Here is an 11412-nt window from a genome sequence, read left to right as displayed (position 1 = left end):
CATTATCCCAACTGTTACACTGAGACGATTGAACAACTGCTATTTGATCTTCTCTGTGTAACAGTTGGGATAATGGGACAATTCGGAAGTCCAATGTATTTATCATCCCTGGTTTGGGTTACGTTTTGCGAGCCATATCTCGCGCCGGCTCCGCTGTTATTTTAGCAGTCGTTCAATCATCTCGGTGTAACAGTTGGGATAATGGGACCACGGCACTTGCTCTACGAGATAACGTACATGAGTTCCTATTGCCGCTGACAAATATATGTTGAAGTTGGGAAAAAAACTAAAGCAGCAAGGTACGATAGCTAAAGATCCATGACCATATCTGGCTTTTTAACCATTCTAATTAGAATAAATATAGCATTTACGATGTGGGTCAAATGACATATTTCCTGTCGGAATGTTTCGATAGAAAGGAACTTGAGGACTTCCGGATTCTGTCCTCGGCTGGAGAACGATGATTTTCCCGGAGTTTTCAAATGGAAAAAACGAATGATACAAATTGGCCAAGACCCTGTGGAAATCCTGAGTTAGTTGAAATATTTTCGTGTTATTGCCGCGAATCGAACGTCTTGTTGAAATATGTTTGATATCCTAATCGTAGTATCATGTTCACACTGTCGTCGACTGGTTAGCCAGACAACAACAATGTAGCATGCAAGGTAGCAAAAACAGGTGCTTGAGTTTGTTAGTTAGCATCATCAGTGCCACCGAGAACAAATAAAAAAAGCTTTAACGTTCGTTATTAATTACCTATCAAGCTAAATAACCACTGTTTCTAGAGTTCTGATATATACTCAAGCCTGCTCGAGCTAACGTTAGCTACTGAAAGCATAGCTTGCTAGCTCGCCAGTTAATAGTTGGCTTGTGCTTCTTCACAATAATTGGCTGCCTGTTTCACAATTCATTGACACACTTACTCACGGTCCCTTGTCGACGTGTACTGTTTCCAGTTAAGCAGGCCAACTTTTGTTAGTGAGAAAATTCTGTTAACGTTGGCTAATGGTTTTGACAGGGGCTTACATTAGCACTGAGATGTGTTGCCTTGTCGGCGCATGTACACATAAGTTGTCACGACAAAGCTTGCCACCCGCCAGGTCCACGCAATCACGTATGCATGTCACACACAATTATTGATCAACGATGGCCATAAAGCTCAGCTAGCTATATTCCTATGGTATATACATTGTATATGTGGCTGCTGTTTCGTATACAGTACTGTCACATTATACAAGTACTGTATCAATGACAGCTTGAAACACAAATCAAGGAGATACTTCCAATGTAGCTAGTCATTGTAAATGACATCCAAAACGTGCATTTTTTTGTGTGCCATTGTAAGCTAGTCATTGTAAACGACGTTCAAAACATTTGCATTTTTAAGAGTCTCTACATTTTGTGGCTACAGAGAGTAGGATGGACTCTCTGGGTATGAGGGGCCCATCCCTAAACCAGGACTTCCTACACAGTGTGCTGAATGCTGTTCCTCGTGGACTGACAGTGGGCCCCTCTCTAGCAAATGATGGCCAGTTGGGGCTCTGGTGTGTAGGACATGCACTGCAGAAAGGGATGCTTCTGGGTGTGGAAAACCAAAGCAACACCTTTGACAAAAGTGAAGACTTTACAGAGGTGTGTATCAGAGTGGTTGTGATGGCGGAGGCACACACTTGCTCAAGTTTCTATAATATTGCAAGTGTATTGAATGTAACACATTTGTTGTCGTCAGAGCTTGATGGAAGAAGCATATCATACGATAATCAAGGGGCATCTTTGGGACAGGTGCTATTGGATTAGGTAGGTGTCTCTAGGTAAAGAAGAATAACACAATGTTTTTTGTTGTTGTTGTAGCGCTCAGTAGTATCAAACACATTAACATTACTGTCACGTTTAATTTGGTCATTGGGAGAGAGAAACCCTCTTTGTTTTATGCAGATTTGCCTGCAATGCAAGGAGAAAGGATGAACAGAATGTTACTGTTCATGAGGTGGATGGAAGTCTCTGTCTAAGGGCCTACAAAGACATCAACCCAGGGACAGAACTTCTGCTTTGGAGTTTCCTAGCTGATCCTCCAGAACACGATGGAAGCCAAGGAGGGCCACTAATAACACCAGGCAAACCTCGCAAACAAGTTACACCTCGCAAGTCCAGGGAGGAAAGATCCCCAGGTGTAAACTTCATGGAGCAAGAGCTCAAGCTTACAGGTAAGCCTGACACCCACATTCTTAATACACACTAACTAATAAATATTTTTTCTAATAAGGATGATGTTATGAAATGATGACATTTTATATTTGGATAGTTGTTTCCGAAATGTTACGTGGAAGATGTTTGTATGTCTTACAGAACCTGAGGAGCACACTGAAGATTCAGACATGTCAACTTCTCCACTGGGGTCGATGGTGGCGGAGGAGAAAAGCCAGGCTGGAATCAAAAGGACCAAACCTCTTATCTACAAAATGAAAAAGAGAGGTGTGAGAGACTCTCATTCCAGGGGTGATAAAACAATGGAACAGAATGGAGAAGTTGACTCAGGAAAAATAATAAAAACAGAACGTTTCATTCCAGAACTAACCAATGTGCCATGCTCTAATGAGGACAAACTTGTGAGTCCTGCAGACGAGCCTCCAAAGAGCAGTGAAGAACCAGGTAATGTGGTAAGAAATCCCCAGGAGGAACAGGGGCCACAGGTGGTCAGGGCCAGTTGCAGACTGGCTGCTAAACCCAGGAAGGTGCATTCATTAGTCAGCTGCATCCACAAGCGTCTTCAAGGGTGCAAAAATAGGTATCTGGATCGTCAAGTGACATTGGAGGTTACGTCCAGAGTTGGTGATGAAAATGGACAAGCTTGCCAAGAAACAGACATAAAAGATAGAGAAAATATAAGCGCAGGTGAAATCCCAAAGGATAGTGACAAAGGGAGGAAGAAAGACCCGGAGGAGCTTATGACAGCTCCAGACCTCTTTAACATCAGGGAAAGGAGGTATACATGTGACGAGTGTGACAAGAGTTTCTTTCAGCTCTGTCACCTGAAGAAACACAAATTCACTCACTCGGACCTAAAGCCTTACTTATGCACAGAGTGTGGTAAGAATTACAGCTCTCAAGAGAACTTCAGGGCCCACCTTCTGATGCATAAGGGAGAGAGGCCATTCAAGTGCCAGCAGTGTGACAAGAGCTATGGCCTGAAACGGGATCTGAAGGAGCATGAAGTTCTTCATACAGGAGAGAGGCCTTTTGTCTGCGATATCTGTGGGAAGGCTTTTGCCCGCCGGCCTTCATTACGTATTCATAGAGAGGCCCACCGCGCCAAGGAAGAAAATTACCATGCTCCTAAGCTCAAGTGCCCTGTCTGCGATAAAGAACTGGCCAATTCGGGCTCCCTGAGGAATCACATGCGCTTGCACACAGGAGAACGGCCTTATGCATGTCCCCATTGCAGTAAGACATTCCGACAGCGGGGGAACCTTTTGGGGCATCTACGCATCCACACAGGGGAAAAGCCTTACAAGTGTAACCATTGTAATCAGTACTTCTCACAGGTGCCTGAACTCCGCAGACACCTCATATCACACACAGGGGAAGTCTACCTCTGCCCTATATGTGGCAAAGCCTTGCGGGACCCCCACACCTTGCGGGCCCACGAACGTTTACACACAGGGGAGAGACCTCACAAGTGTGAGGTGTGTGGGAAGGCCTACACCATGGCCACCAAGCTACGCCGGCACATGAAGTCCCACCTAGAGGAGAAGCCCTACAAATGTCAGGCATGTGGTGCTGGCTACACGCTAATGCAGAGCTTGGTTCGCCACCAGCTCTCCCATAAAAAGAGAGACGATCGGACATCTGGGGAGCTAGCTGACGCTCTGGCAGCTCTGGAGTCTAGCCACTCTGCCCCTGCTAGAGGCAGACCTAGAAAGACCCCTCGCAAGACAGAGGTCAAGCCATGGGTTGATGTCACTGAAGAGAACATGGAGAGTCAGACAGTAGTGTATGTTCAGGCCATCGAAGACTTAGCCATGCCTAACTCAGGGGAGGTTGTTGTCAGCACCTATGACTCGTATCATGATAATGCCATATCTTCTGTGGTAATAGAGGAAGGGTTGGAACAGGATTTGGGCCAGATCCAGCTAAATGAGAATGTCATTGAGATAGTTGTCTCAGATTCGAATGATAAGTGCATTGTGGTAAGGGAGCACAAAACACACAGCAACCTGGTGATTCTACAGGATGAGGATGGACTGAGCTCTGTGGCAGAGACAATAGAGATAGAAACAGGAGTTTAAAACTGCAAGTCTCACCGTTTTGGTTTCTGATGCTGTTTTTATTTTTTAAAATCTTCAAATAAAACCAAGAATGTGAAGAAAAAATGTTGTTTTGCCTGCTAGATGTACTTTACCTAAAAGAAGACAATAAGCAGTACTTAGTAGGAAAATACATTTGTCATGAATATAAAATATGTTATCACCATCAGGATACTCCATTTAGATTACTGGAGAAGGGAGCCATAATTGTCAACGAGTTAAAGATATCAGCAAATATTGACTCACATCTGTGGTGGATCTTGCCTAGCCACTATCTACAGCAAATGTTATTTTCAAGCACTGTACTAAAACTACCTGCCCCTGTATTTTAAGAAATATCTTAATGGTTACAAAGAGAAATCCTCATGAATAGTTCTTTTTTATCTGACTAAAATATATTTGATGTCTAAGATAATGTTTATGAAGGCTTATTAAATAGCTTTACTGTATTTTAATACACTGTTGTAAATATGGTCCATCAACAAGACGATCATTATTGTTGAAGACTCCAATTAAAATGGAGAAGAACCTCTGTGGTGGCTTTACAACAGTTGTATGTGTTTTTGAACACGACTTTGACCATTCACTCTTTATCCAATGCGTCATTCAATATTTGGGTGCAAATATTTAGATGGTTGGGACAGTCCGAGACTGAATCAGCAAATATTCTGGTTTGGAGCAACTTTACTGTGTGTTTGCTATGCTTGTCTATGCAGCACACACTATCATATTCTAAATTAGCAAATGGCAGTATTTAAAAGGTTGATTTATTGTGTGTGTTTTTGACATGGCCTTTGTCTTTATCATTTGATATTCCTCTTGTAATGACTTAATAGCAAACATTTTTTTTATAAAGTAATCCATGAGTAGGCCCTGACAGAAAATAAACCATGGAGAAAGCTATTCTTGACATAGTGTGGAAAGCGTATCCATGGCTATAGGTAATAGTTCAAACTTTAATGGAAATACTGAGTGCAATTTTCTGTTGTTGACATGACCCAGGTGGGAGGCGCAGCCCCTAGTCAGTCTTAGTACAGTGGTTCAATATTAACCAGGTGGTTCAATGTAACAGAAAGTGGGGGGTTTCAACGAGTACTGGATTTTGAGGGGGTGAGAAGGTTTGATGATGTCCTAGGTTTTGCAAGGAGTTCTGTCTTAACCATCCGCAACAATGGGTCGAATACCCGCAACTCTCATTTTCACTCTACTATTTTCTTCTACTCTTCAGATCACCCTTTGTGAAAATGGTAAGATACCAGTTATTTACCAGCCCTGAAAGCTTAAAAGCAAGCTTCAAAATATCGATATTCTGAAAATGTATACACCTTAAATTGTTACTCCTTGATGTGAATTAGGCTATTTGTCAGTTATAATTTCACTAGACAATAGGTTGAGTTATCAAATATTTGTTTATAGTATTTCTTAACAGCAAGGAGGCCTCACAGGTTTTTATCCGTGCTAAACGGGCAAATTCCTTCCTTGAGGAGTTGAAACCTGGGAACTTGGAACGGGAGTGCATCGAGGAGATCTGTGACCATGAAGAAGCCCGTGAAGTCTTTGAAAAGCCTGACAAGACGGTGAGAATGTCTGGCTTGTTCGATTGAAGTATCATGCAAAGCACATTAATATTCACCTTGGTATACTGGTAACTAAATCATGAGCTTTCTGTTTACCTGGGTAACACTATGTTTATTTGTGTAATAAAGTATGATTATAGTATTTCTCCCCAAATAACTGTCTAAATTGATCTTTCTTAATTTAGAAGGCCTTTTGGACCACCTATTTGGGTAAGTATTTGTTTTTTATTCTTTATTACGTGTGTTTTCTATCAAAACCTTATCCATGGAATATGCAATCATCAGTCAGAACACCCAATGTAAATAGATGGTATTGAACCAGAACAAAGTGCAACTGAGATGTGAGTCGACTTGTTTGAGGAACAGGCTTTAGCCCCCGTGTCGGTGACCCCACACGTTTTGCTCTTCCCACACATGATATGCTCTTTATGCTTAAAATACAAACATTAATATCGGCTTTGGCAATTATAAGCAAGTAGAGTCAAGTATTTCCTCATGTTTTCTAATTCTTGCTCTGTCTTCTTCACAGCTTGCAAAGGCACTTCACTGCTGAGAGCCAAGGACAGTATAAAAAAATTGAGAGGGTGTATTGATGCCAGTGGTAATAATTATGGCCTGATTACACTGCACATTTCAAATACAGTGACTTGCGAAAATATTCACCCCCTTTTGCATTTTTCCTATTTTGTTGCCTTACAATCTGGAATTCAAATAGATTTTTGGGGGGTTTGTATCATTTGATTTACACAACATTGCCTACCACTTTGAAGATACAAGAAATAAGACAAAAAAAACAACATGAGCGTGCATAACTATTCACCCCCCCAAAGTCAATACTTTGAAGACCCACCTTTTGCAGCAATTACAGCTGCAAGTCTCTTGGAGTGTCTATAAGCTTGGGCACATCTAGCCACTGGAATTTTTGCCCATTCTTCAAGGCAAAACTGCTGCAGCTCCTTCAAGTTGGATGGGTTCTGCTGGTGCACAGCAATCTTTAAGTTATACCACAGATTCTCAATTGGATTGAGGTCTGGGCTTTGACTAGGCCATTCCAAGACATTTAAATGTTTCCCCTTAAACCACCCGAGTGTTGCTTTAGCAAAATGCTTAGGGTCATTGTCCTGCTGGAAGGTGAACCTCCGTCCCAGTCTCAAATCTCTGGAAGACTGAAACAGGTTTCCCTCAAGAATTACCATGTATTTAGCGCCATCCTAAAACTCTGACCAGTTTCCCAGTCCCTGCCGATGAAAAACATCCCCACATGGTGTTCTCGGGGTGATGAGAGGTGTTGGGTTTCCACCAGACATAGCGTTTTCCTTGATGGCCAAAAAGCTCAATTTTAGTCATATCTGACCCGAGTGCCTTCTTCCATATGTTTAGGGAGTCTCCCACATGCCTTTTGGTGAACACCAAACGTGTTTGCTTATTTTATTTTTTAAGAAAAGTCATTTTTTCTGGCCACTCTTCCGTAAAAGCCCAGCTCTGTGGAGTGTACGGCTTAAAGTGGTCCTATGGACAGACACTCCAATCTCCGCTGTGGAGCTTTGCAGCTCCTTCACGGTTATCTTTGGTCTCTTTGTTGCCTCTCTGATAAATGCCCTCCTTGCCTATTTTTATTGTTATTTTTTTTCATTTCACTTCACCAATTTGGACTATTTAGTGTATGTCCATTACATGAAATAAAAATACAAATATATTTATGTTACAGGTTGTAATTCAACAAAATAGGTGAAAGGCCAAGGGGGATGAATACTTTTGCAAGCCACTGTGCGTCAATGATTGATTGACTGAATGTTAATGTTTGTGTTGAAATCAGCTAAAAAGTGTGAGGAATCTACCAGGAAAATTTTATAATGTAAAGATACATTTTTTGAGCAGGACATCCTGTTTCTCAAATATTATGTGGGCCTGCGTCTTACAGGAGAGTGCTCAGTGGGCAATGGTGTGAACTACAACGGTACCATCTCCACTACTTCCTCAGGAAAAACATGCCAGTACTGGCGCAGTAACTTCCCACACAGAATTACGTATGTATTATTGACCCCATAACATGAGGAACGTAATTTCAAAGTTGTTCCATTCGTGATGTGTTGTTGCTGAGGGGTAACATCTCTTCTTAGGGAGTTCAATTCTTCGCTGGATGAGACCCTGTATGAGAACTATTGCAGGAACCCAGACAAAACTCCTGAAGGACCTTGGTGCTTCACCAGGGATCCCACAGTCAGGAGAGAGCAATGCACCGTCCCAAAATGTGGTATGATTTCACTACTTGCATAATAACCAACATTTGGTTGCATGTTGTTGCTGAGCTAGGTGTACTTTTACACTGACAATCGGTGGTTTATATGCCTCCTTGTTCAACAACAAAGTGCAGAGCATGTTGCTTGTTGCCATATGTCTTAGTGGTCCTCTATTGTGATTGTTCCCTTACAGGTGAGCCTTGGGTACCCCCAAAAGTAGCTGCTACAGAGGATAGGAAAGCCAAGTACACTAAGAAGGACTGCCTGGCCAACAATGGCTTGGATTATACAGGTGATCTCTCAGTTACCATGAATGGCAAAACGTGTCTGCCTTGGGCCTCCCCAAAGGCATTGGCACTCAGCAAAGGAAAGAATTTCATCCCAGAGGTCAAACTTGTGACGAACCACTGTAGAAACCCTGACGGAGATATGGAGGGACCCTGGTGCTATGTGGACCAGCATGGAAATACCACTGTGGACTACTGTGACCTTGAGATGTGTGGTGAGCTGTTTCAACACTTTTTCCCGTTTTAAATGATTCACTTAAAATATTAGGACACTGGGGGGGAAAAAGGATATCTGACAAGTATCATAAATGCTGTTGTTCTCTTTCAGATGACCCAATAGATAACTATGAGGAGGCGGCTGGCGGAAGGGAAAGGACAACACTCTCTGGGCCCAGACAATCCTTCTTCAGCCCTCAGAGCTTTGGCAGTGGAGAGCTGGGTAAGTAGTATAATTTTGGTTAGGATTTATTTTTTATTTTTTTACATAAAGTGTAAGGTACGGCAAACAGAGGAGTAAAGAGTCTATTTCATGACTTTGTTTTCAGTGTGCGGAGAGCGACCCATGTTTGAGAAGATAAGTAAGAAGGATGGTAGAGAGCAAGAACTGATTGACTCCTACCAAGGAGGCCGTATTGTTAAAGGGATTGACGCAGAAGTGGCCAGTGCACCATGGTAATGAAATTAATAGATATTCAAAACACCACATGTATTCTATTGCATTTACGTAGGACTACTACTCAGGATCATGGTCGTCATGTTTGACCATATACACGGTGGGTGCGGGAAAGGAAGTTATCTGTGTGTCTGTCATTTAGAGGATGTGTTTTGGGGTTGTCGATGCATTGCCCAATTTAAAAGAATGGAGTGGCTACAGATCTTGACTTTTCTGCACCTTTCTTCCAGACATCCAAGGGCCCCCGAAGCTTTTGCACATGCAAGGTTCTCTACTTTGCACACAGTCTCTGTTCTACTCATAGACAACAGGGCTACTCTGGCGAATGGTGCCCGTTTTAATAAAGTTAGATCAAAGCTGAATCGATGTCTTCAAGATCACATAATGATAGTAGCCTATTCTACATAGCATAACCAAATATAATAGCACAGTAACGTTACTCTAAGACAAAAAAACACCACCTAATTTCTTTTGATATTTTAGGATGATTGCGATCAAATTGTCTTTTTTTTCCTCATGTGGCCAAAACTCAAAAGCGCACCACTAGGCAAAATATGTGCTTTGATTGAAACACGACACAGGTTGGCTATACTACAGTTCGTTAACACCATCTGCTCTAAAATACACTCACTGTACATTCATTCAAAATAACACTGTAGGCTTCTTTGAAACGGTAGCCTAAAACTCAAGAAGATCTAAATGCTTATCCCCATGAATCTGATTGAGATCAAATGGTTGGTATGCAGATGCTGCATGGACGTTTCACCAGTAAAACCTGAATAATTATCATTTCACGATTGACCGTGAGAAATGCACAAGGCCGGAAAAGTCAGATCCGCAGCCTCGGCCTAAAAAGAAAGGCACAGATGTAATTTGGCAGAAGAAAATGATGATACCTGTTATTCATGGATGCTTTGATGGTAGGCAGGTGATGTTGTACAAGAAAAGCCCACAGGAGCTGCTGTGTGGGGCCAGTCTAATCAGTGATGAGTGGATCCTCACTGCAGCCCACTGCATCCTCTACCCACCATGGAACAAAAACTTCACCATTAATGACATCCTGGTCCGTCTTGGCAAACATAACAGAGCTAAGTGAGCTGCCATCTCCTATTTTCCCATTTTATCTTTATTAAACAAGCGACACGCATTGACTTTTGCACAGTTCAACAGTGAACTATGACATGCCATAAGACTTAAGACAAAACAATAATATAGCCATAGCAAAATATTCTTGGCTCATACCGTATTTTAACCTAATCCCAGGTTTGAGAAGGGCACAGAGAAGATTGTGGCTATTGATGAGATAATTGTCCACCCCAAGTACAACTGGAAGGAGAACCTGAACCGGGACATTGCTCTGCTGCACATGAGGAGGCCCATTACTTTCACAGATGAGATTCATCCTGTCTGTCTACCAACCAAGCAGGTTGCTAAGACGTAAGAGTTTAACGTAGCTAGCAGTAATGATTAAATATGAATTATTAACATTTCTGAGCTTTTTCCCTTACTAGCAATGGTAGCATCTTTTTTTGATTTCTCCTTCAAGACTGATGTTTGCTGGATATAAAGGCCGTGTGACAGGCTGGGGGAACCTATATGAGACATGGAGTTCCTCCCCCAAGTCTCTACCCACAGTTCTCCAGCAGATCCATCTACCCATCGTTGAACAGGATATCTGCAGAGACTCTACCTCTATCCGCATCACTGACAATATGTTCTGTGCTGGTGAGTAGCAGTTCTCAGCTCTTATCTCAGTGTGGTAATTGCTGTATACTGCAGCTCAAGTCCATCCAATATGTTAATCAAAAGTTAATTGGTGACTTGATAAACAATTTGGTGAATCACAGGTGTTACCATTAGTATGATGCTTCCTCACAATGCCAATGTACTTTTCAGGATTCAAACCAGAGGAACAGAAAACTGGTGACGCTTGTGAAGGGGACAGCGGTGGTCCCTTTGTCATGAAGGTATACAACTAGAGAAACACAAACTTCACTCATTAAATGTCTTGCATATCCCCCACTTTATTTGATATACTCATGAGAATGACTTATATCCTCATTCACAGAGCCCAGATGACAACCGTTGGTACCAGATCGGCATTGTGTCCTGGGGAGAAGGATGTGACAGGGATGGGAAATATGGATTCTACACCCATCTTTTCCGTATGAGACGGTGGATGAAGAAAGTTATTGACAAAACAGGCGGCGATGACGATGATTGATTGTTATTTCTTCTCATTTTTCTCTACATGCAAAGGAAACTGATGTAATATTGGAAATAAACATGCGTTCCTGATCATGATCTGCTTGTTATTACTCGTAGACTCAG

The 11412-nt window shown here is 42.1% G+C and overlaps 2 protein-coding genes across 3 annotated transcripts; both read left to right on the top strand.

Annotated features, from left to right (window-relative positions):
• The first annotated feature begins 426 nt into the window (after positions 1–426).
• LOC139385166 (zinc finger protein 408-like) lies at positions 427–5008 on the top strand. Of its 2 annotated transcripts, XM_071130253.1 has the most exons (6): positions 432–532; positions 1412–1632; positions 1730–1797; positions 1936–2204; positions 2347–2472; positions 2569–4516. In XM_071130253.1, exons 1-6 carry the CDS (start codon positions 496–498, stop codon positions 4284–4286), a joined length of 2439 nt encoding a protein of 812 aa, XP_070986354.1. In that variant the 5' UTR covers positions 432–495; the 3' UTR covers positions 4287–4516. The 2 variants fall into 2 exon arrangements, with proteins under 2 accessions (XP_070986353.1, XP_070986354.1); XM_071130252.1 differs by having other exon boundaries at positions 427–532; positions 2347–5008.
• On the top strand, positions 4981–11385 carry LOC139385168 (prothrombin-like). The gene is made up of 14 exons (XM_071130254.1): positions 4981–5551; positions 5721–5881; positions 6067–6091; positions 6411–6482; positions 7803–7908; positions 8002–8135; positions 8315–8623; positions 8737–8847; positions 8954–9080; positions 10006–10173; positions 10345–10518; positions 10628–10806; positions 10978–11048; positions 11150–11385. Exons 1-14 carry the CDS (start codon positions 5476–5478, stop codon positions 11303–11305), a joined length of 1869 nt encoding a protein of 622 aa, XP_070986355.1. The 5' UTR covers positions 4981–5475; the 3' UTR covers positions 11306–11385.
• Positions 11386–11412: the final 27 nt, after the last annotated feature.

Source organism: Oncorhynchus clarkii, chromosome 26, assembly GCF_045791955.1.
Source record: "Oncorhynchus clarkii lewisi isolate Uvic-CL-2024 chromosome 26, UVic_Ocla_1.0, whole genome shotgun sequence".
NCBI classification, from domain to species: Eukaryota; Metazoa; Chordata; class Actinopteri; order Salmoniformes; family Salmonidae; genus Oncorhynchus; species Oncorhynchus clarkii.
This window is presented reverse-complemented; position numbering and strand designations above follow the sequence as displayed.